This window comes from Eurypyga helias, unplaced genomic scaffold (assembly GCF_000690775.1).
Source record: "Eurypyga helias isolate BGI_N326 unplaced genomic scaffold, ASM69077v1 scaffold30405, whole genome shotgun sequence".
Taxonomy (NCBI): domain Eukaryota; kingdom Metazoa; phylum Chordata; class Aves; order Eurypygiformes; family Eurypygidae; genus Eurypyga; species Eurypyga helias.
In genome coordinates, this window is record NW_010251290.1 from 6,700 (window position 1) to 32,211 (window position 25,512).

General features: G+C 38.5%; 1 protein-coding gene across 1 annotated transcript in view; it reads left to right on the forward strand.

Moving 5' to 3' along the window:
• Positions 1–25,512, forward strand: part of ZFC3H1 (zinc finger, C3H1-type containing) — a gene marked incomplete at its 5' end in the record, with an annotated part of 38,548 nt that overhangs the window by 2,831 nt on the left and 10,205 nt on the right. Inside the window, 23 exons of the mRNA XM_010151990.1 lie at positions 522–583; positions 841–1,039; positions 1,237–1,463; positions 3,021–3,144; positions 4,862–4,959; positions 5,921–6,124; positions 6,798–6,962; positions 10,460–10,597; positions 11,009–11,127; positions 11,464–11,610; positions 12,671–12,845; positions 13,023–13,154; positions 13,856–14,404; positions 14,488–14,597; positions 15,880–16,011; positions 17,122–17,243; positions 17,759–17,860; positions 18,207–18,323; positions 19,168–19,351; positions 21,256–21,442; positions 21,888–22,079; positions 23,980–24,217; positions 25,357–25,462. Coding sequence (XP_010150292.1) covers positions 522–583; positions 841–1,039; positions 1,237–1,463; positions 3,021–3,144; positions 4,862–4,959; positions 5,921–6,124; positions 6,798–6,962; positions 10,460–10,597; positions 11,009–11,127; positions 11,464–11,610; positions 12,671–12,845; positions 13,023–13,154; positions 13,856–14,404; positions 14,488–14,597; positions 15,880–16,011; positions 17,122–17,243; positions 17,759–17,860; positions 18,207–18,323; positions 19,168–19,351; positions 21,256–21,442; positions 21,888–22,079; positions 23,980–24,217; positions 25,357–25,462 — 3,829 coding nt within the window. The remainder of the gene's footprint in view (positions 1–521; positions 584–840; positions 1,040–1,236; positions 1,464–3,020; positions 3,145–4,861; positions 4,960–5,920; positions 6,125–6,797; positions 6,963–10,459; positions 10,598–11,008; positions 11,128–11,463; positions 11,611–12,670; positions 12,846–13,022; positions 13,155–13,855; positions 14,405–14,487; positions 14,598–15,879; positions 16,012–17,121; positions 17,244–17,758; positions 17,861–18,206; positions 18,324–19,167; positions 19,352–21,255; positions 21,443–21,887; positions 22,080–23,979; positions 24,218–25,356; positions 25,463–25,512) is intronic.

Below are 25,512 nucleotides of genomic sequence, written 5' to 3' on the forward strand. Positions count from 1 at the left end.
TATTCGTTTCCTTAGGGTAACGCTTTTCTGTTTTCCTTTGACATGAAATGGAGCAAGTGTGTTCTTAGAGCAGCTTTAGGCCTTTATCTTTAATTCTGCAGAAGACTGACCAGTTACTGAAAATAGCTGCCCGTGGAATCCGAGATGCTTAGGACAGCAGCTGATATGAGATGGTAGCATAAAACAGGTGGCAAGAAGTCCTCTTTTCCTCTTGTCTCCAAATCTGTGTTTCTCTGCTTCTCGGGGGGAGTGTGCGCCAACCTTAAGACAGAGAACTATTAAGAAATGACAAGTTTTGCCTTAGGCTTGTGGCATCATGATGGTGTGGATTTCATCAGACATGCCAACTTTTATATAAATGTGTGTTAATGTGCTCTTATACATACGACGGCTGTACTGTTTTAAACTGTGTATCGGTGATGCTGGTAAAATATGTATGGATTAAATTCTGCACACCCTTTTAATGTAGCTCTGTCTCATGAGAAACAGCTCACTTAAACAGGGTATTTTTCTTTTGGAAGGTGTAGAAGACAAAGAACAATCAGTGCGGAAGCTTAGCAGTTCAGATGTTACCTCTGAAAAGGTAAGAAAGTATTTCTCCTTAGATGAGGCGTAATTGCATTATGATACACATGGCTTTTTCCACATTGCAGTCCAGAAATGTTTTAGTAGAAATAGTCCATTCTTAAGGAATGACATTTACCAGTACCAGATTTTAAAGCTTTTTCCTGGTAAAAATTTTGGGACAGGCTTGAAAATACTTTTTTCGGAAAATATGTAGTTATTAAATTATGTTTCTTGACTCTTTTGTCTTATCCTTTCTTCTCTTTTCTTCTCAAGAAGCTGATTGATGATGAGGAAGAGATGTCTGAATTGCAACTTAGGCTTCTTGCACTTCAGTCTGCCAGTAAAAAATGGCAGCAAAAAGAACAACAGGTGATGAAGGAAAGCAAGGAAAAATTAACAAAAACGAAAAGTGTAACACAGAAAGTCAAAGCCAGTACAAAAGCACATTCAACAAAAAAAACTAGTGCTACAGGTAATAAGTTTAATGTTACTGAAATGGCTACCAATGGCATGACCTCTGAAACAAAACATAGTATGCTATGTGAAACATTGGGCAATGAGTCTTTAATCCTTTGAAAATCCCATGTATCTACTCAGAGCTCTTGAATCTAGGATTAGGGGGAACCATTTAGGTAAGGTGGAGTTAATCATGTATCTTTTTGTTTAAAGCCAAGCAAGCCTTGAGGAAACAACAGACAAAGACATCAAAGAAGATGCAGCAGCAGAAGGAACAAGACAGGCGTCAGAAAGAGGAAGATCAGAGGAAACTCGAAGAGGAAGAAGAGAGAAGGAGGAGAGAAGAAGAAATCAGAAAAATTAGGGACCTTTCAAATCAAGAAGAGCAGTACAATCGATTTATGAAGCTAGTTGGAGGAAAGAGGAGATCGAGAAGCAGGGTAACAAATTGATTATACGATGTTCCAGTGTTACCTTTAGGGTTCATGTGTGATTTCTGTCTGTGTCATTCCTTCCCTGCTCCCCTCAAAAAAAAAAAAATAGACAAACCAAAAAAACCTCAGCACTTAGTGTTTTAAGCCCATGCTGGACAGGCATTCCCTTTGGGTTTGGTAAGACTGATTTTGTATCAGTTGTACATGTGCAAGTCCGTGGTAAGGCATTTCCCTCTTAAAGATACCTTGAATGTTGTGACCAAAGAGCAGTCTGCAATTTAACACAAACCAGTCAATCACACTCTCTTGGCTTTCTTCTCTTCGACTGCAGTTTTGTCTGCACCTTTTAAATCTTTTTGTCTCTACAACTGCAGTGACCTGCTTCTTCAAAAATGTCATCTAAGGTTTGGTTTCTTTGCAGTTTTTTTTTTTTAACTTGTCAAGGTACAAAATATACCCAGACAGAAGATAATTAGTCTCATTAAGGATGACAGTTCTGTGAAATTTATGAAGGGGCAGAGTTACTGCAGTGGTGATGCTGCATTTCTAGGCTCTCTTCATGCTCTCATGTTGAGATTGGCAGAAGGCACTTAAGTCACTCACGCTCTGTCTCTAAAATGTTGTTACATGACAAAAAAATGGCAGTGTTTCTTCAGCACTGACTTTTTCATTGTGGAAGCAGTACAGCTGCTGCAGCTAGATGCCTAAAGTGCTTGGAGCTGCTGATGCCATGATGAGAAATGAAACTGCAGCTGAGGGAACTGGGACTCCCTATGTGAACAAATAAAGAGTCCCATGACAATAATAATGAGTGGAAAATTGAGGCTAAAAGTGTTTAAACAGTAGAAATTCTAAAAACAAGCAAAATGTCTACTGCATGCCTCTGAAAAATAGAGGTTGAGGAGTCTACCAAGTTGAACCTAACCGTTCTGCATATTTTCAGTGCTCATTGAACATTGATTGGCATCCATATATGTTCGGCATTCTTTAAATAATCTGATCTATTAGTTGACAGTCTCTGGGCATGTTCTGGTGTGGTAAGTGGCTCCTTCTGGCACAATAAAAGGATCTTCAACTGAGACATCAGTCTTAGAGCAATCAGAACGTATTTCACGTAAGGACACAACTTTTGTCATAGCAAAGATGACCCTTGTTCACTTCTGTGTTGTTTCTAACAAGTGTAGTTCAATTGCTCTTGGTATTTGCCATGACAGATTAGTTCTCTTTCAGTGTTTCAGAAATATGTGACAGTGGCAATTTACCAGATATGTAATGGCCTAATAGTTATTTAAAAATGGCTTGTATATATCATGACCCACCTCCGCTTCCTGAAGAGATCCAGTTTTAAAACTGCCGGTTAATTTGTCAGGTCACTATCTGTGATGGTTTTGATTAAAAGGCAATTTTCAGTTTGCTCTTTTTGTACAAGCTAAGTAGATTGTATTTGTAAAGCAATTAGAAGACAAAATTATAAGGTTGTGTTTCTAAAATTCACTTTTAATTGGTTTCTTCTAAAAGAATGACATAAGACCAAGTAAATAACATAAACTTCTGTGTGCTTAGTCTTCAGATACGGACTTGAGATGGTCTTTGGATAAGCAGTCTACAGACAGTGCAGGAGGCATATATCAGCATGATAATTATGATGAAGTTGCTATGGATACAGATAGTGAAACTAACTCTCCAGGTAAGACTTACTTGTAGTTTTCTTCTATGGTGACTGGTAAAAGTACTTAAAAAGTAGGAAATGAGATAATTTTAGAAAGAAAGACTTTCTTTTGAGATGTGGCAGTTATAGAACTAACATTTCAAGGTGAGCTAATTCTAATGAGGGTGGTGAGGCACTGGCACAGGTTACCCAGAGAAATTGTGGATGCCCATCCCTGGAAGTGTTCAAGGCCAGGCTGGATGAGGCTTTGAGCAACCTGGTCTAGTGGAAGGTGTCCCTGCCCATGGCAGGGGGTTGGAACTAGATGATCTTTAAGGTCCCTTCCAACCCAAACCATTCTGTGATTCTGTCTTATTTTCATGCTGATTGTCTTTCCACCTCTGCTGTAGGGGTATTTTGAAGGTCTTCAAGGTTGTACTGTTCTCATTGCAGTACTGTAGGGTTTATTCTTCTACATTCCCAAGCAGCTGTGTAGAAAGGAAGGGCCCCAGGGTGTTGTCTGGATAGACATCAGCTTTGCCAAAAAGGGCCTGGGGGGTCCCCATGAACATTGAGAGTCAGCCCTGTGGCTTTGGGTGATAACCACAAACTGCAGCCTGGGGTGTAGCACTGTAACTGTGATGGGAGGGTGGTTGGAGGGGGCTGTTAGGAGGAAGATACAACTACTAGGAGTCTAGCAAAGGACCTGTTTGACTAAGGGAAACTGTTTCAGACCTGTTCTGTGGTAATTGTGGACTGGAGCACTTGATTTATGGAAGGAGACTGGGATAGAGTTTATTGAGAAGGCTGAAGAAGGCTTTGGCTGCTGTTTTTAGCAGCCTAGTAGGTAGTTACAGAGAAGACTGAGTTAAACTCTTCTGTGGAGTGGACGAGGGGCTACACTTAAATTGTAACATAACATTCTGCTTAGGTATAAGGGAAAACTTTCATGGAGGATGAGCAAATACTAGAGCAGGTTAATTGGGAACTTTGTAGAATCTCCATCCTCAAATATACTTAGAACTTGACTGGACAAGGCCCTTAGCAACCTGACTTTGGGGGCAGCCCTGCTTTGAGCCCCTGTGAGGAGGCCTATGCCTTCCAGAGGTTTTTTCCAGCCTAAACGATTGACCCTGAGGTGCTTTAAGCTATTCAGGTTTCCTTGTTCCACCCCAACATGTGGAGTATTGAGAAAGCTTCATTAAGCATAGTACTTTCTTGGCCATTTTTATTACTTTGCTTTTTATCTTCTATCTTTCCCCTGCCCCCCCTTGTCTACCTTGCTTATACATTAGTTTGCTAAAACTGCACCTGCTGTTTTGGACATGTAAACTACATGAATCTTCTCTTGATGAAGCATCTCAAGCTCTAGCTTTGTTTCAGAATTCGTAGTCAGCTGTACATTTGTTCTGCTTCGGTGTTGTATTTTCAGTAGCCAGTACTCGGGAGACTGTGTTGGGATGCCTAGTTTAAGAAGATAGATTCTTGCAAATGAAATCAAATACAAGGTCTGAATTGTTAGGTTAGTAGTACTGTTTGGCTGTACTTACATTTCTTACGTAAAATAGCAGAAGGGCAGCTAAATACTCTTAATACACATATATATAAACAGTAAATGCATTGTGCTGTGTCTGATGTTACCTTTCAGATTGGTGCATAATAAAAACATTTGGCTCCTCCTTATACTGCATTAAATCAGTTGAAGTATAAGCATGAGTTGCTGTTTAGTAATTACCTGCCATATTTCCTATTACAGCCTCTTCTCCAGTACAGCCTCCTTTCTTTGAGTGTCCTATAGGATATTTTCCCCCTCCAGTACCACCCATTTCCTTGCCACTGCCACCTCCAATTCCAGTAAGTAACCTTAAAAAGAGAATGTTTTTGGAAAATGTTTGTAGTTTTCATTTTGTCTAATTGCTAATGTTAAAGTTAGGATTAAATTTAGATTCTGTTTTTGATATAGTTCTCTATTTGGTGATTCTGTTGAACTAATAGACTCGTGGTTACTTTTTAAAAACTGTATTCCAGCTGTGGGGTTTTTTTTTTTTGGAGTATCTAATTCCTTAATGGAAGTTATCCCTATTGAAGGAAAATTTTATCTTCATTGTTAGAGCTGTGCTGTTTCGTAACCGAAAGCAAAGATTGCCTGAAGCACATAAGGAAAAATAATAAATTGGAATTATTAGTTGAAGGCAGATTTGCCTCTTGTTTTTAGGCCATGTATGTAGATACGCTTATTCTCTGACTTGATACCAGTGGGGAGCAGGGTGGAAGCAAAAATGTGGCTCATCAGTCTTGCTTGAAACTTTTTGCGTTTTGACTGTATGCTGTCTGTCTTTTCGCTTAAGAGTCAGCATGGAAATTGAATTAGTGAGGTCGCTCCCTCCACTTTTCACTAAATGATTGTTACCCTTCTTAGTAAAGCAGTAGAAAGTTGCTATTCCTTTCTGTGACAGCTTCTGAATTTTTGTCAGTGGGAAATTGTCATTTTATAAGCTAAGACAAATTCATAAAACTGTGTAAGGACTGTTTTGTCAAGCAGTGCAAACCTGTCTGGTCGGCCATGTTTCTGTGGCTAGACTCTCTCTGCTTCTGAATTCTCACTTATGTCTGCACTGCTTTACTGTCCAAATGTAACCTTGTTTCCATTATCTTTCTGAGTAATTACTGTTTTAGCAGCAGCCTTTGACAGTGATCTAAATCCACTGCAGTTTGAATTAGTTTTAAACAGTGAAATAATTTAGGTTTTGACCTCTTAAATAATCAAAAGGAGTAATTTTCATATTTCAAACCCTTGTTTTAATTTTTATCTCAGCCTGTACCATCTCTGAGCCAGCTTTACATGGAGGGTGTTTCCTGTGTTTCCCTTGAGCTGCCTCCACCTCTTCCACCTCTTCCCCCTGAAGAGCCTGAACAGCCACCAAAGCCTCCATTTGCAGATGAGGAAGAGGAAGAGGAGATGCTCTTAAGGGAAGAATTACTCAAGTCCCTAGCCAACAAACGAGCTTTCAGATACGAGGTACTCCACTGGTTTTTGAATGTAAACCTCTAGATGGCAGTCTTGTCCAAAACTTAAATGTGCCTTGCTAAGTGAGGATTGCAGGCATTCTTATGATGCCTTTCAGATGGCTTAAACTTTCTGAATTTCCATTACCCGCTGTCCCCCGAAGAAACAGAAACAAGCCACCCCAGAACAACTTTAGAATTGTAAATTGCAGCTTGTTGTTTATTTCTGAAGGGATTATGCAACTTAAAGGTACTGAAAATTGAGCGTGTTCAGTGGAATGGTGATTTCACTTTCTGCAAAAAACTTTATTATTTATCAGCTGTCAATTAGAAAACTTGACACTTTGTTTCAGCCTTCCAGCAAAAGGAGGTAGGAGAGGTTGACTTTTTTGTTTGGGGATTTTTTTTGAGTGAGTAGCAAAGTTTATGGTTTTGAAAATTTATATTGGCTTTGACCTCATTAAAAGGTAGCGGAGCTTTGCAGTTGACCTGCAAATAATTGGCGTGTTCTTGTGTGCCTTTTGCACTTCTGCAATAGTGTCAAAGATTTATCTAATGCATTTGGATAGTCTGCCTAAACCACAGTTCCAAGACATGTATGGAACCATCTCATTTATGTCATGTTTTAGAAAATAGCTGTGTATTGTCTATGTTTTTATGACTGTATTTTTGTTATATTTCGTTAGGAAACTTCAAGTAACAGTGGTCCACCTTCCCCTCCTGTTCCTGATAATTTGCAGTCTGTGCCAAGAAGCAATCTGACCGCTGTCAGTATTAACACTGTGTCTCAGCCGCGGGTACAAAATACAAAGTTTGTTAGAGTACCGAGGACTCCACGAGCAGTGATCACGGTAAGGAAGTACTGGTGCTTTCTGTTAATAAGAATATGAGTTGAAGTTGTCCTCAATTCAAGTGAACAGCAAGGTTTTCTAGTGATATAACACAGAACAGTGGAGCTTCAATTCAATATTTCAGTTATTAGTAACTCTGATAATCCATTTGCTCTCCTAGAAAGAATTTGACACTGAATTTACAGCTTAGGAGAGCATCAAAACACGCCAGCATTCATCTGAACTAATATAGTTCAATTAATTCTTTTCCTGATTAGCACAGACTAATGGGTGCTGGTCAGTGGTAGCTGAGCCAATCTGGCCACTGTTGGTTGCCAAAAAAGAGGTGGTCTTGCCCTTTCTCCTGCTCCTGGCCAAATGTCTCCTTTCTTTTAAACAGGGGTCTGCAGCATCAGTCTGGTTGCTTAACTTATTAACATGCTAAACTGGTTAGAAAACTAACCTTGCGGGGGGGAAAAAAGTACTCTTCCTTCTAGGAGGAGCCGAATTTTTTTCAGTCAGCAGTGTGCGAGCATCAGGGTTCGCACAGAAGTGGCAGATAGCATGCCTGTGAGCACAGGTGGAAGGCAGAGGAGAGTGTATTCTCCAGGCAGCAGCAGACTTTGTTGATTAGCTCAAGCCATATTGCCCTTGATTTGAATGGTCATGGGAGGTATGTGCAGCTAGCATGGGATTTGCGATGTCTGCAATTCCCTTGGATTGCTGGAAGCATGTTATAAAAACATATTCACTTGTGTTCTGCCAGCCTGGATGCCCATGTAATCTGCTGTTTATGGCAGTGAACCACACATAGGGGATAGTCTGTGGTTATTTAACAACTCGTATTAAGAAGTTTGGGTGTTTGTAGCTCTTTACCATGCAGATTCTCTAACGAGTAGCATGATTGAGTCCATAACTTTGCCTTTGTCAGTGGATGATGTCTTTAATAAACAAATTTTTTTCACTAAATTTAGAGGAATATATAGTATCTTTGAGACGATTATATCACTATCAAATCCAGCTGTAGCTGGCTAGCAGCTCTTTTGCTCATACAGATTGTGTGGTCACTTGGTTACCTGATGCCATAATGAAAGAAATAAAGCTTAAGATGGTAGAGGCCTAAAGGTTCCTTTTTTGGTCATTCTAAGGCCTACTTTCCATTCTGCAAGAACACTGTGCTCTTAAGCTTAAAGCGGATGTTTGGTTGTGGTTTTGTGTTTGTGTTGGCTTTTTGGGGTTTTTTGTGGGGTTTTTTTGGGTTTTTTTTGTTTGTTTGTGTGGGGTTTTTTTTGGTCTGTATCCATCTTCACCATCTACCTTAAGTTCTATATATAACTGTTCAATTTGGGCATGCTTATATCCTTTCCATAATCATTTCACATTTACTTACATTGTGTTCTTATGTTTAAATACTAAACTTATTCTAAAAAAAACCCACGCAAACCCTTGAATTACCACATATTCAATTGTCTTGAGACTTCATCAATTGCTGTTGCATGGATGAGAGAGAACACGTGTTACTGGGGAGCTGTTGGCTTGTTTTAGTAACATAATGGATGTCTGTTATCAGCTGTGCTGTTGAAAGGCGTTATGTAAGTGTTAAAAACCCTGTGACTGAAACTTACAGCCTGTTGCTAGCTATGATTAGCTTAGTTAAAGCTGACAGATTAAGGTTTTGTATTTGAATCAGCTAACTTGGCTAATGCCTTTTTTACAAAAAGGATTACAGAAACAAAGCATCATGTATTGGTTAACTTTTTAAAAATAGCTCAGGGTATAGAATGTTTTTATATTAAATAGGTGTGTGCTTTACTGAACTTACTGCCAAATAATGTTCACAGGAGACTAGGTACAAGGTACTTCTGTCCTCTGAAAACAATTTGATCTGAAAATAATATAGATTACTCTGTTAGTTTAAGCTTTTAGAAACAATTTGTATTGAATGCGTAATGATTTCTTTAAACTTTTGTAGTATTTGGTATTTCTTACTACATAAAAAGCAAACTGAGAATTAAATTTTGAATTTAAAACCTGATAGTTTTTCTGTAGCCACTGTTGGATATATCCATAAATTAAAAAAAAAAAAAATCACAAAGTATAGACAACACAGAATCTTCAGGTTTTTTAAATCTAGTTGCATAGGTTTGTGTGCTTGGTTGCTTTTGAATGTTTGGGTGTGCAGTACCCTATTTCAGAGAAGGTTTTAAGTTTACAGACCTTGGGATTTCTTCTGTGGAGTTGGGGACCTCTACATAGTGAAATAGCCTGTGGGTACTGGCTTGCCTTTTCAATGACATCTTGTAACCCTTAGTCAAAGTAGTCATGGACACTGAGGGATCTGTTGACCGCAGGTTGAAAATATGTCTGGGAACATTACAGAGAGACCCTGTGTTACAGCTGTGGCTCTGGTTCCCTTGCAGTAGAAGCTAATCTTGCTCAAGGCAGTGTGATGATAGTTGCCTGGTATTACTTTCAAACATTTTATTTAACCGCATCAAAAAAGAACACCTGGAAAAAAAAACACCAGAAGAAAAGCTGACTTTGACTTTTCCCATTGTCACGTTTATCCTTAGAAGGAAAATGGGAGAGCTGGTTAGAGACAGTTAACTCTACACAACTGTGCCAAAAGCAGCTTGATGGCCTTGGTCTTTTAATACCAAGAGCCACTGATAAGGAAGGGGTGTATTGGGTATCTGAAGGGGAAGAGAAGGGTGGGTGGCCTTGCCTGATTAGGTTTCCATGGAGCTACAGCCAGAGGATATTTGTGAGGTGAGAACCAGTGCTGCCTTTTGTTTTCTTGCACCAATATAAATTAGAACTTCACCTATCTGTGCTATGGTGGTGCAAAAGCGGTGCACCTGTAGTACATTCAGAGGTGATCCTTATTTTAAGAACTATCCAGAAAGAGAATATAAGAAAGAAATTATTGTGAAAATTGGGTGTTTTTAATTTTAAAAAGTAGTGTGGGGTTTTTTTGGGAGGGTTTGGGGGTGTGGTGTGTGCTTCGAAGAGGTCCTGTCCTGAGGTAAGGGTTACATGTGTAGTTTCTAACACCTACAGTGGGAGATGGGCAGAGCAGTCCTGGAAACATAAACTAAATTGCTTCTTTTCAAGCTGTAACTGCAGAGCATTTGAGGTTAACTTAAATTGTCTGCTTGTTTCTGCATCTTTCCTTGTGCTGAAATCAGCAGTCATCTCATCTTCAGTGAGCTGTTTCAGTTTGGGATGTTGGCAAAAATTGATCTTGTTTCATCTGTTCTTTATGTAGTGTTAGTGTTCAGCCAATTTAACTGCATGAGCAGCTCCCTGTAAGGTCAGCTTAGTGTAACTGTGGGTCAAGAGGTGTCACAACTGTGTGGCAGAAAGATGGGAGTTGTGGTACATTTGTGGTACAGTGTAGAATGGGCGTGCCATTATAATAAAAGGAGTTAACCTCCTTTTTCTCTCTAGTAAATATGTGTAGAGTTGTATCTGCCTCTGGCTTCTTGCTATAAAACTTCTTTTCTTTCTCCACACAGCTTCCAAAACACAAGTCTGTTGTGGTTACATTGAATGACTCGGATGACAGTGAGTCGGATGGAGAGCCGTCTAACTCGACTAACAGTGTGTTTGGAGGACTCGAGTCTATGATAAAAGAAGCAAGGAGGAATGTTGAGGTAAAAATGATCAGTGTTTATAAGGCTTGTTTTGTAAAGATTTTGCTTTGTTTATGGAATTTTTAAACTTTTAGAGTTTGGTCAAGAAATGTTGGATTACATGAGAAATGGGCAAGAGTGAGCATATTACTCCTGTCTGGACCATTACATTGTAATTTGAGTTGCCCAAGCAAATTAAGGTGATGTTTTGATTAGGATAGTGTCATGAAGATAGAATTTGAAATATATTTTTGTTTCTTTTCAATTAAAACTAAATGCATACTTAATTACTGGCAAAAGAAAAAATGGCTTAAAAGCTCTCATTAGCCTTGACAGCTTTAGGTTTGTGCTGAAATGCCTCTTAAAAGCAGTAGTTAATAGCTGTATGTTAAACTAGTGTGACTAGTATTGACTTGAATCGTGTTGTAACAGGCCTCAAAAATCAAAGCCCCTCCAAAATCAGAAAAAGAAAATGATCCGATGAGGACACCAGAGGCTCTACCAGAAGATAAAAAGATAGAATACAGACTCTTAAAAGAAGAGATTGCCAGGTACATTTTACTTCAACAATTAAACTCAGTTGTATGTTCTCTATGGTTCTTCACTAGTCTGTTTTTGTAGTTGGAAGGAAAAATCTGAGTTTGAAAACTTTACCATTACTTTCAGGTTTTTCCCCCACTCAGTTTTAAGTAAGACAACATACGAGTCTAAAGACTGTCCTTGGGTTTGGACTGACTTACGGTACTTGGTTGCAGTTGTGGCAAGTTTTTTCTTTTAAATTGAAATCTTGTGCTGCTACATTTTCGAAGATTCTAAGACTATTGAGAGTACACAACAAAGTGAATATTAAAACTGCTGAACATCTTTGCTTTTAACATCTGTTTTAGTCGTGAGAAGCAACGTTTGATTAAATCCGATCCACTGAGGAACAATTCGTCCCCTGCAAATTCTGATGGTGAAGTCGATGGAATTGGGAGATTAGCAGTAGTGACAAAACAAGTTACAGAAGCAGAAGCAAAGCTTAAGAAAAACAGGTTTGTATTTCATTATTGTAAGTCCTACCGTGTTTCCTTAGCATAATCAAAATAGTAAATAATCTTTTTGAATGTGTAGCATTTAAAGTACAGCAAACGAATGGTTTTCTATTGTCTTGAACTATTCAGTCTTGAGTTCTGGTGCTGTACAAAAGAAACTTGGTTGTAGTGCCACTGTGGTGTTTGATGGTAACTTGTAAGTACAACTTGTCATGCTGTGTCCAGCTGTGTTTGTTCAGTGACTGGAATATCATCTGTGCCACCTAATAGCTCTGAAATAAAAAAAAAAGGGTGTGCTTTGTACTACTCGGTACACTTCGAGGGTAACATATTTTAGTGGGATAGGCCTGATATATATAAATGAGTATTCCTGTAGAACAGGTATGCTGTTGAAAGCTTTTTCTCTGCTTTTTCTCTTTAAGCATGCCTCTTCATGTTTCTCACTCTTCTTCCAAGTTGTTATGGGAACTAGAAGTGCTTTGCATCCTTTTTCTCTGCTTCCATTGCCACCTGATTATTTTTGTGTGGCCTTGTGTACAAACTGGTTTGTAGTCAGGCATCAGCTGAGGACATTATTCCTCCCTCCACTTTATTAACACCCATCTAATCTTAATCCTGTTTCCTTTAGTGCATAGATTTTTGTATTTAATTACTCTGCTATTTTGCCGTAATACTGTGCCTTGTAGTCTGCTAATGTGTGTATGTACCCTAAGGAAGAGTTGGGTTAACAGAAAGCAAGATGATGTGTGTTTTGGATGTCTTATATTAAAAACAGATAAAAGATACAGATGAAAGATATACCACTTGCTTACCTTCCCCTGTCCTCACAACTAAAATATTTTCATCTGCATTATACTGAACTTGGGATACTGAAATCTGCTGTATGTACTACCAGTGTTTGTCTCACAGATGTTAAGACTGTCTGGAGAAACTAGAATGTTGTTTGATAAGTGAAAAAGAGCTGGGTTCTTAAATAACTTGGGTTTCAGAGGAGCAGTGACAGCTCTGAGAAACTTCTATTTGGAAAAAAAAAAATGATACATGGCTTTTGTACTTCTAGAATTCTGTTGATGAAGGATGAATCTGTCCTGAAACATTTGTTACAACAAGAGGCCAAGAAGAGAGAGAATGTTCGAATTGCTGAAAATAAAATTAACAAACTGGCTGAACAACTACAAGCAACAGAGAAGATCTTGAATGCTAATAAGATGTTTCTCAAGAAGCTTCAGGAACAAGTAACTTTAATTTTGAAATATATGTTTCCTAGAATGGGAAGCCTGATTTTTGGAGGCAGTAGGCTTTCTTTGAGTTAATTAATGACTAATTCCTGTGTCTTTTCTGATTATGTTATTCTGTGTGGTCATATCTGAAAAACTGCATTTTACTGTAATATTTATTTTCATTTTTTTCAGATTCATAAAGTTCAACAACGAGTTACAGTAAAAAAAGCTCTGGCATTAAAATATGGGGAAGAACTTGCTCGAGCAAAAGCAGTAGCAAGTAAGGAAATTGGAAAACGAAAACTGGAGCAAGATCATCTTGGAGTAAGTCTGCTGCATGCTTTTAAACCATGCTGTACTTGAAAAGCTGTAGCCATTTTGATACGGAAACTGAGTTCCAATGAGATTTTGGGGAAATAGGAAAACATTTCAAAAGCACTGTAGGAACCTTCTTCTTGGTTTTCTGTGTTTTTGAGAATTCAACAGAAAAGCATTAATCGTTCAAAAAAGAAAGCTGTTCAAAGCCTACCTTTCTGTTGCCAGGGGAATGTCATTAATAGAGAAATAGTAAGAGGAGCTACATGCCTGGAAAGGAGGGAAATACTGTCTGTAGACATCAGTGATCTTGTTAAAACTAGCTAGCAAAGATGCTGAAAAGGAGATCTGATCTTGTTTTGAAAACCAGAAATATTTTAGCCTTGTTTTCCTGTGTTTTGTAAATTTTTCTTTGTGCCCCTGCCCTGTGTATGCTTGTTTTATGGCTCATCTTTTAAATGTGGCCAGAACTTATGTTGAAGCCTTGTACATGATGTAGGGTAAACTTTACTGAAAAACCTGCAAACCTGCCAGTTGAGTTGTGGCAAACTCTTTTGTGGTTTTCCTGCTGTTTGTTGACCTTTTCTGGCAAGTGTTTAAAATACTTAATTTGGAGTTTATAGAAACATACCTTGCTCATGTTTCATTTACCTCCTGTCAATAGATCAGTAAATGTGAAAATGAAATAAAGGGAATTCTTTTCTTTTCAGCCAAACAAAATGTTGAAATTGGAGAACTCCCCTGCATCAAGTCCAAAAAAGCATTCAGCAGAATTGATTGCACTAGAGAAAAAACGACTACAGCAATTAGAGTATGAATATGCTCTAAAGATTCAGAAATTGAAAGAGGCCCGTGCACTTCAAACCAAGGAACAATCAAGTATTGCACCTCAGGCAGAAGAGGAATCTGAATTTGCATTACCTCAGCCATCGCTTCATGATCTTACACAGGACAAATTGTCTTTGGACAGTGGAGAAAACTACTTTGATGATGAAGTTCTGTCTGATTCAACCCGAGAACGAAGGAGGTCTTTCAGAGAATCCAATTCTTTCACTAAACCAAATCTTAAACACATGGACACTCCAAAACAAGAATCTATAAACAAACTTTCTAAAAAGGCATCAGAGGAGCCTGAGCTGTTCCTTGGGTTGAATATTGATGAACTGAAAAAACTTTATGCTAAAGCTGACAGCTTGAAAGAGCTGCTAGTGAAAAGTACTGCCTTTATAGTACCCAAGGAAGAACAGTTGTGTGGTCAGGTAAATGCTTTAAAGCCAAGTATGAAGTTTGTCTTTATTAGGTGGTATTGCAATTGCTCTATATCTGTTTATCTGTTTTGTAGGAAATTTCAGTGGACATGGATTTTGTTACATCGCAAAGTAAACAAACTGAAGTGAAACAATTTCCATTTGGACCGTATCATAGTCCTCTTCTAGTATTTAAATCCTACAGGTATGAAGACTGTAGCAGCTCTTTGACTTCTGTGTATGTGTATTCTTGTTCAAGTGTTCCCTGTTCTTCTTTGATACCCAGGCGTGTACAGAAGGACAAATTTGACTATCCTGAAACACATTTGTCTAGGGAACAAAATTACTTCAGTTACTTTTTCTGGTACGCAGGAGTCCCTTGCTCTTGTGCAGTATGCTGCCTTTATTATATTATTGTATTGCATACTGTTCCCTGCAGCTGGGGTGGTTGTTTGGTGTAACTACAGTTAAGCATTTGAAAACAGGATTTTTATATCCAGTATGAAGCCATCTAAAATCCACTAAAAGAAAAATGGACAGAAGTGTATTTCAATTACGCAGTCTTTAAACTTGGCTAGGATTTATATTGTCTGAGTTGAGATTAAGCCCATCACCTATTTTTGGATTCCTGCTCAGTGGAAAGAGGCATGACCACAGTGATTCATCTTGCCTTAAAGTAGGTACCTGCAAGTGTAATCAGTTTGACACATCTGGCTTCTGACTAAAGAGAGCTTTGTTTCCTACATGTTAAGTTTTAGAAAACAAAAGTCTGGAATTTAAACTGGAGCTGTTGAATCCTATCATGTGCTACAGGTTTTTTATTTCTCTACTCTTAAGTAGCAAAAGATGGAGGATGAAAAATTTTTACAGCTATCTTTACAGTAATATTCATTTTAACTTGTTGTAGGTTATGGCTCCAATTCCTTAAGTAACTAGAAATCCTAAAGTTGTCATAGTGAAACTTTAGCTAAAGATTTAAAACAAAACCCTGTCTGAGCTGAGCAGACTAATATTTATTTGTTCACACATTCAAAAATTTGGTGTGGGTCTTTTCACTGGGTGGTTTTTTTCAGGGTAATCTCTAACAGTTGTCTTTAAACTTCTGTTTGAAGCTGGTCTTAAGCTGATGAGCACGAGCGCAGTTTTTCTAGAACTAAACTGAAACTCAGTTTCGGTAGCTTGCTTTACCTACTGGGTTGTTATTGTGTTCCCTGGTTTTACCGTAATGAAGTTCTGCATCTAAAGGAGAAGAGACTACTAGAACAGAATCTGTTTAGGTTGACAAGTTCTCTTTTGTTCCCTCCCTCTTGCTGTTTTTACCTTCCTCAACTCCTAGGTCAGCAGTGCTTTTGGTTAGTAGTAGGGCTTTGGAAATAATGACATTTAATAGAAAAAGTGGTTTTTTTAAAACTTTTCAGTGTTATATTTAGTACAACTGAGGTCTTATCTTGTACCCTTTGTCACAATAATCCACTGTTTCATTTTAGGTTTAGTCCGTATTTTCGAACCAAGGAGAAACTGTACCTCAGTTCAGTAACGTATAGCAATATGATTGAGCCAAAACAGTGTTTCTGCCGTTTTGATTTAACAGGCACATGTAATGATGATGACTGTCAGTGGTGAGTTCTTCTAATTTTGCTCATTTGTACTAAACTGCTCTTCTAGATGTCTGACTCATAGATGGAAATAGGCATGTTTTTCATTTCTTTAAAATGTCTGGATTTATGATCCTATGCACAAGTCTTGAAAAAAGTTACTTTTAATACCCCATTGCAGGTACTTGGTTGGCAGGAAAAAACCCATTCATCTAAGCCATGAAAAAGGGAGGTTCTTTAGATGTTCATTTAGAAAAGCACTATGGACTGTTAGAGAATGTTTCACCTTTTGGTTGCCTTATTATTCAAATGGGACTTCTCTTGATTTATAGCTTCAGCATAACTTCAGACCATCATGGAACCTCAGGCTGATACTGTTAGAGCACACTAGATGTGTCATGCTGCTAACTGAAATAAAGCATATACCAAGTATTACATGATTATGTAGGAAAAAAAAAAAACCAAAAACAAAACCCCCACTATTGTAGTAACTGGTATTCTAGTTTTCCTGGAAAATACTGGCTAAGTTTGTTTCTTTGAAGCCTGGTGTTAAATTATATTAAAATGATATGTTTAACCATGTTGCACAATGTATTTAAAAAGTTGGTACAAGAACAAATGGATGTGAATTGGGCAGGAGTAAACTCAATTTGGAAACTTCTGACTATGGGAAAATATAATAGGAATGAAAAAAAGAATAGGAGTGGACTCTAGCTACTTTTTCCCCTTTTGGTGGCAGACAGCTTTTAGGATCTGCTGTTAGCTGTAATCATCAAATCATAGCTTGACTCTTAAACACAAAGTGATATCCAGTTCTTAGAACTACCTTGTTTGAACTGGAAAGTTTGCTTCACACAACACACGGACACCATATTTAGCCTGTGTAGAGGTTTGTTTCAAAGAATGAGATTATAGCAAAATAACGAAGACTGGGATTAAGTTACTGGTGCAGGCTGAAGTTAGAGAAGACGCAGACATGCTTAACAGACACTTCAGAGCAGGCTGTGGTCTTTTCTCTGGATATCCTTTTCTTCATGCCTCACCTTAGCATGTACTATAACCAACGTTCTGGTTACAAGCCTTATTAAACTGTTGCTGTGATAAAGATATTAATTGCGTATTTGTTTGTTTTAGGCAGCACATGAAAGACTGCACCCTCAGCCGTAAGCAGCTGTTTCAGGATATTCTGTCTTACAATTTAGAACTGATTGGGTGTTCAGAAAAAAGCACCGATGAGGAAATCGGCACAGCCACAGGTTTTTAAGAGTCTCTTCTTCACTTTTGTATAAAAAGATTAATTGCTGAAGGGAATGGCTTTTGTTAAGAGCTCTGGGTGCAAGGATTCGGATGTAAAGCAACGTCTTAAGATACAGCTATATGAAAAAACAGGTTTCTGCAGTTGTCCAAATCAGTCCTCCTTGGTGGGTAGTTACCTTGGTGTCTTTACAGAAAGAAAAAACTATCTGGAACATTTCACGCAAAAGTATTGCTGGGATTCACGGGATTAAGGAACAGTGGGCATGGAATCCTTCCCTCTGCCCTTACTCACTTCTTGTAACTAACTACTGGGCTGGTCTGTTTCAGTAACAATGTTGCTGCTGAACAGAAATTGTTGAGTGTTTAATTTCTTTGTTCTAGTACTTTAAATTACCATACTTCTTGAAGCAGTCATATTTTAACGAATTCAGCATAGGTTGTGCTAAATTGCTCGTAGCTTACCTATCCGTTTTCATTTATGTGCCTACCTAAGATGTAAATATTCTTGTTTCAGAAAAATATGTTGAAAAGCTTTTTGGTATAAACAGAGACCGTATGTCAGTGGATCAGATGGCTGTTCTTCTGGCCAGCAATGTTAATGAGAGTAAAAGTCACAGTAAGTAACTTGGTAGATTAAATACAATAGAAACTGTTGTTTTAATTACGTAAGTACTGTGATAATTTTGTAAACCAAGAATATTTTTTGCTTTGTTTATCTCAGTATTATAAATTCTGCTTATGGTAAATATGGCAGCAGAGTTTGGTTTAAGGCAATAATATAATAGTATTGAGAGTCCAGACTGGAATAGCACTTGAGCACAATAGATTTTAAATAAGTAGTTTTGAAACATACGCACTTGTGCTGCACTCACAGAATGTTTTTATCTAAACCCTTTAGCAAAGATATTTTCATCTCAAATACAGGTAAGTAAAATAATTTCTACTGCTTTGCTTGTTTACAGCACCTCCATTTACAACATGGAAAGATAAAAGGAAATGGAGACCGAAGTACTGGAGAAAACCTCTGTTAGATAGTAGCAGCAGTGAAGAGGAACAGTTTGCTGGACCTATTAAATACGGTAGTCTGGATGGGTGACATCCATTAATAAAAGTACTGGGGGGAAATACCTACCATCCTCTTCTCAACACCGAACTTTTAAAGTGCTTAAGAAGACCAATGCTTTTAAATAGCTCTCTTCACTTATGTTTCCTGCATACAAACTTTATTTTACATAAATTTTTGGGTTATGTTTGACCTGAATTTGTAATATTTTAAGGGAAAAAAACCCCCAACCTAGTATGATATGTGACTGGAATTTCTACCTACCTGTATTTAAAAGAAACATAAGGAACTGTTTCCCTAGAATGTTTCAGCTTTGCCCTTGGACTGTTAGGCTTATAAATTTTTGTGGATTTTTTTTCTTCCCCCCCCCCAACTATTAGTTCATGTGTTCAGTTATCTTAAATTTCTACTGAGTTAGTATTTGTTGTTGCGATCAGGAGTCAAAAGCTGCTATTAAACAGCATTTGAGACTTGGAAGAGCACCAGTAACCTGACTGTTCCACCTGTGACTCAAGGAAGCGAGAGCTTTAGGATTTGTTAGCAAATCCTGCAGAAAGTTTTGAGATTCAGAATTTGAATAAATTTTTTTTGTCAGATTTCCTGATGAACTACCTTAATTGGTGCCTGTTGATCAAAGCGGCCTTTCACTGCTATTTAGTTTTTGGCTTCACATTTGAAATATAACCAATTTTCTACAGGCTACACAGTTCGAAGTTTTTAGAGCATGTTGAAATAACCGTATTTTGCCATGATCAGTGGCTGTGCTTGAAATATATAAATGCCACCCATTGTGTGAGTTCTGATCTTATGGGTCATTTCTGTTTTGAAAGGAAACTGGTTTTTTAAATTTTTATTTGCAGCCCATCCCACAGAACATAAAAAAAGAGTTCCAGCTCTTGATGCCGTGGTGACTCCAGATGATGTCCGGTATTTCACAAGTGAGACTGATGACATTTCTAACTTGGAGGCAAGTGTCCAAGAAAACCCCTGTGATGTACAGCTTTGGATTAAACTTGCATACAAATACCTGAATCAAAATGAAGGGTAAGTCTGCTGCCTTCTAGATATGATTTTGTGCTTTACCCATGCTGCTGTGATCATACTTCTTTCTGATCTTAAAGAACTTTCTTCAGCAATACCACAAATAATTTATTACTTAAAAGCAGGTTAAAAGAAATAGATTAGAATCATAGAATCATAGAATGGTTTGGGTTGGACGGGACCTTAAAGATCATCTAGTTCCAACCCCCCTGCCATGGGCAGGGACACCTTGCACTAGACCAGGTTGCTCAAAGCCACATCCAGCCTGGCCGTGAAGACATAGACTCCCTACTGTGGGCAGTGTAGTATGTGAGTAATAAAGATAAACCATCAGTGCAATTTAGGTAGGTTCTGATTCAGAATGGAAGTTGATGGAAAATAGTGTGGGACAAATAATTGCATTTAAAAAGTGCATGACCCAATGTATTTCCAAGATTACAGTGGAATGTTGTACTTCCAGTGATGAAGTAGTAGACCAGTAAACTCAAATCAGTTTCTCCTCTGCAGAGCAAATGGTTGGAATAATGTTGGAAATTACTTTCACAAGAAAGCTTTCTTGTAAGAACAGCTCTGTTACACAGTCTTATCCCTGTAGAAGTCGTCCACTTCAGCACTCCGTTTCTTATTTTGTAATTTTTTAGCTTTTGGGTTTATATGTTTCTTTAGTTTCTGTTCCGTTAAATTATTCTGCAGGGTACCATGTTTGTATTGACAATCAGATAATTTCAGTAGGAATTCTGTCATCATGGCTTCATTCTAGTGACTGACTTTGATTTAATAGTGAGGTACTAGCTTAAGCAGCTGCAGCAGGGAGGAAAGGGAATGGAGAGGAGCAGCTTTCAGAAGCTTTGTGTAAACTGTGGATAATGGAAGATGCAGCAAAAGATCAATTTAGCTGTATCGGTAGCTGCCTGAATATTGGAAGGGGTGGAACTGGAAAGGTCAGTACTTAAGGAAAACCCTACCAGCAAGTGGGAGGGAGAGAGGAGCACACTTTCTGAATGTAAGCGTACTTGGAAAAGACCAAGAAAAGAAGGGAGAACCTGATGGAAGACAATGCATCCTTCTTTTAAAACAGCCACCTCCCTCAGCCACAGCACTCCGAAGAAACTGAGCGGTTAGTGGGTGGCAGTGGTGATAGGAGGGGTTGGGAAGGCTTCAGGCTAATACATGGTTAACTGTGTTAGTTTTATTTTGGAACATGTGCTTTTCCTCTCACAAATATCTGCAAAGTAATTTCTGAAGATGTTTTCAGAATAAATGTGACCTTGGAAGGTTTCTGTGGTTTTATGCAACTTTGCTTATGAGATAAATCAGCTCTGTGGTTTGCAGTATCGTCAGTTATTTGAGCTAATCTTTTATTACTTTGCTGGTATCATCTCATGATAGTTATCTCAAAATATCATTTCTTAATGGTTTAGAGGCAGAAGAAATCTGCATGACATACATAGAAGCCTGAAATAAAAGGTTTATGTTTGGTGGCTGTAGAAAACAAATTGAAGCTGTAACAAAAATATTCTAACTTTACCAACCCATTGAAATTTCTGCTTACATTTTAAGTCTGTGTTGTAAACGCTTTTACATGATTGCAGCTTGAGACTTCTGCTTACAGATGAATCTTACCCATTTCCAATGAAATTTGACTTACTTGAATTGGCACTTCTTTCCTAGGAAACTACTTTTCCGTGCACGATAATGGCACCTGATGGTAACCTTTGAAAGACGGAAAACTTACTGAAACTTTGAAACTTCCATCATACAGGACAGCATGTTTAAAGAAAAAATGTCTGACTGTGTCTCACTTCCATTCTCACTATAAGCGTCCATTCTCTGATCTGATACTGTGTAAAACATCATACTAACACAGTTGATGTGAGTGCTTGAAATCTTTTTTTTAACTTCTGCAGCTCATCGTCTGAGTGTTTAGATTCTACTTTAAATGTTTTGGCTCGAGCCCTTGAGAACAACAAAGAAAATCCTGAAATTTGGTGTCATTACCTCAGACTCTTCTCAAAAAGAGGAACCAAGGAGGAGATACAAGAAATGTGTGAAACAGCAGTGGAATATGCTCCCTCTTACCAAATCTGGTGGACAGTAAGTTAGAAAGTCTGTGAAATGTTCATGGAAGTGTGCATTTTCTGCTGTAGGAAGCCAGTACACATGACAGGGAGTGTGTGAAACGAAAAACAATGCAGCTTTTTGAAAACTCCGAAGTTGCGCAGAAAATAATGTCGTTTAAAGTTCTGTTTGCAGGATATTTGTAGAAATCATCACTTCAGGTAGCGAGTTAGTTAAAATCAAGATGTTAGGTTTCTTACTTTTTCTTACATAAGCTTGCAAAATGTAACTTAGACTATTTGATCTTTAATACCGTAATACTATATTTGAGGTTTCAAGTGAAAGTTTGGTATGAGGGAGGGAAATACGGTTCCTTAGTGTGGTGAAAGACATCCAAAGGTTGTGATTCATGTGATGTTATAACCTAGAAACTTTACTAGTATTCTCATTATTATTTTAAATAAGAATTATTTCTCTCTAGTTTCTGAATTTGGAGAACTCCTTTGAGGGGAAAGACTACGTATGTGGGAGGATGCTGCAGTTCCTCATGGAAGTGACAGGGGAAGAAGAAAATCCAAATCTCATCTCCTTTCAGCTGCTGGAGACTCTCCTGTACAGGGTTCACTTAAGCCTGTTTACAGGAAGACATCAGAATGCTCTCGTTCTGCTGCAGGTAATTCCAGGTTACCACCCCAGGAATTGTCATCATGCTGCCACCTTTCCAATACCTGTGACTCGGATAGTGTCAGCTTTAGAAATACTGTTCCCTCATCTGCTGAAGGAATTCTCCGGGAGACTCGCGTTGTGAGATGATGCCGTTGTGGAATTAGGGTATCCCGTTGGGGTTTGTTACCTGTTTTGCTTTGAGTAGCTCATAGCCTAACCATTGCGCCTCAGAATAACTCCCAAGGAATTGCTTTATTGCCTGATTTCTGGTAAGCAGTACCAGGGCCTGAAGTGAGTGCAGTAAGGGGCTGGTGAAGAATGTGTTCCCTCACGTACTCAAATGCTTCCTGCTGCGGAAGGTACCGCACCACTTGTTTTTGGGAACGAACATGCGGTGTTGCTCTGCTCCGAAATGTGGAAGCAGCTAGATCAGACTTCGTTCATCCCATGAACTCCAGAGTCACGGAGCTCTCTGGCTTTCATGGTGACTGTAGGCAGAGTTGAGGTCGCTGTTTTGCAGTCGGTGGGCGCGGTGGATGGTGACGCGAGGAGCGGAGTGCTGACGTCAGGGGCTGACGGCTCGGGCCCGGTGCGCTCTCCGGGCAGCAGGTGGCGCTTGGTGCTTGCGGCGCCCGCCAAGGCTTTTCCCATCCTGCGGTTTGGGGCCGACACGCCCGTTTCCAGCTCCGGTTGGAGTGGACGAGTGTCACCCTGTGGTGACTTCCTCAAGCTATTGTGAACACAGCCGTACTGATAAACCTAACTCGGAGCGTTGGACAGAACGAACAAAAAGAACTGGGGGAGGAACACAACATTGTGTCAAATTGACATGGAAATCCAGTGTATGTGGGGAGTAACGTGGGTTGGTTTCCCAAACCATCATCACGAATCCGTGCGTTTTTGGTGTTTTGGGTTTTTTTGATACTCATCTGATGTGTAGCTGTAAATATGGTTAAGTAATCTCTCCCAAAGACATTATTTAAGAGAAGATAATTTTTGAGAAAGATGCAATGTGTCTCTAAAAACTTGAAAGCAAATTTGCTAAGTAAATATTTTGAAGGGTAAGTGAAATGTTTTTGAAACTTCAGTTTTCTCCTATTACTGGACAAGTGTCCTGCAAAACCTGAATTTGCAAGTACTTCATTACCTTAAAAGTGGTTTCTTTGATTATACTATTTGTCCAGAAATATGTGGGCTGTTAGATTCTGTTCTATTTTAGGAGCAGTTGTGTTTAGACTGTCTCTATGATTTTATTTAGGGTCTGTCAATTTAACCAGGCTATACTAGTTTTGCTTATGACTGACAGGAAAATTTGAAGCAGTATACTTGTTCTCAGTAAAGTTTCCAACACTATTTTTAAACTGTATCTAGAGATAGGGGTGCATTCAGTAGGCTTGGATAGCTGTAACTTAATAGTTGTATAACTAGAACTTAAAAAAAACCCCAAACCCAAACAAACCAAAAAACTAATAAAACCTAACCAACAAAGAAACAAAAAATCCATCCCACAAAACCCAGTAGAATATAGCAAGCTGAATACAACTTGTAGATGATTTGTCTCTAGAGCTAACGTATTATTTCTGTGCAACTGGAAGTAATTGTCAAAGAATTAAGCAGGAAAATGGAACACGTGTTGGGAGATGCATGTTTTCAAAGTCTATCTGTTTGCTTTTCAAAACAACCATCTCCTACAGTTTGCCTAGATCTGTTCCTAGAAATTATGCACACAATTTGACTACAGTCACACATTCACATAAGTCAAATATAATCATAAGTGATGTAAAAAATTTGTGTGTTTTCTGTTGAAAAGATTTGAGAATATTAGAACTTAATTTCTTCCTGTTTTCTCATTCTTGGATCTTAAAGATTTTATGGTTGAAATACATTGTTTCTTTTAACCTTTACAGAACGCTTTCAAATCGTCAAATGAAAAGCTAATATCAGAACGCCTTACTCTCAGTGACCGTTGCTTGGCTTGGCTGGCTTACATACATCTCCATGAGTTCGGCATTCTCCCAGTCAAGTTCTATGACCCTGCTAATGTCAGTCCTTCAAGGATCATGAGCAAAGAGCCATTTTTAATACCATGGCAAACGGTTCAAGATGTGAAGACTGATCCTGATACTCTGGTAGCAATGTTTGAAGGTAAGATTAAGAGGTAAACTACTTAATACATTCCTTGTTTGTTTTAAACCCAGAAACATCCAACTCTTGGAATTTCAAGACAGTGCAATATTGCTGATGACTATTTTATGCCATTTGGATTAATTCAATGAATATTTCATCTTGATTTGAACAGAGCAGTGAGGAAGGTCCATGTTCTTGGGTAGTTAACACACACTGAGTTTTTTCAGTCTACAGTTCAAAGGCATAACTTTTTTTCTCTGAACTATGATATTCTGTCAAGATAGAGACCAGTGGCTTGTGACAGTATGACATTGCTAGTTATCTTGGGCTTATGCAAGCATAAAGCCAACCTTCTGTTGTCATTCTCTTACCTTCACTCCCCTGATTGAGGTGTGTCTGTTGGAAAGTTACTCTCCTGGGAGATTAATGTGTTTACTCAGAGGCAGAGCAACGTGTGTGTTTTGTCTTCACTCAGACTTCAAGTCAACTGAATGCTTTTGTAAAATACGTAAACGGAGAATACTGTAAGAAATGAATTCTTGACTGGTGGTGCTGCCAGAGGTAGATTTCATAATAGCATTGGATAAATGTCAATGCTTGGCCTGTTAGCCAGCGGTAACACTGCACTGCCACTGACGGTGTATCTGTGCTGCAGATGGTACTGCCATGTGGAAGTACTCAAGGATAGAGTGAGTAGCCCAGCTGTGGGAGGGAAGGCAGTCCAGCCATGATAATGGGGTGTTCATTATTGGTGAACTTTTTATTGTGCTGGGAAGAAAGATACTAGCTTATGTTTCAGTAGATTTCAGCAGCTATGCTGGAAATCCCAGAGAGTATTTTTAAGTATAGTGATAATTGCTATCTGTAATGTGGCTTTAACACTTCATCGCTAGGATATTTCCTGCATTTTAAATGAACGAGGGATGAAAATTCTGTAAGACTTTTGTCCTTGCGCTGTGCTGAGAAGTGTTAAGAAAGCTTTCCCAAAGATTGTCATCTTCCTTTTTTTCTCTTTAAATAATGTGCAAAAGCAGTACTCTCAACTTTCTACACCTACATTTTTTCGTTATGTTAGATGAGACTGTTATGTTAAGGCTTTAAATAACCTTGACGTTGCTTGAAGTCTAAAGGCTTGATTGTATACTTTTGTTTTGAAGATGCGGTCAAAACATGTACGGATGAAAGCCTTGAGCCTGAGAGGAGAATAGCTATCTGCTTTCCTCTCTACAGAAACATGATAGCTTTGCTGAAGCTTCTTGAAAGGTAAGTTGTTTCAAGACATTTTCAATGGGAATACTCAATTCCACTTTTCA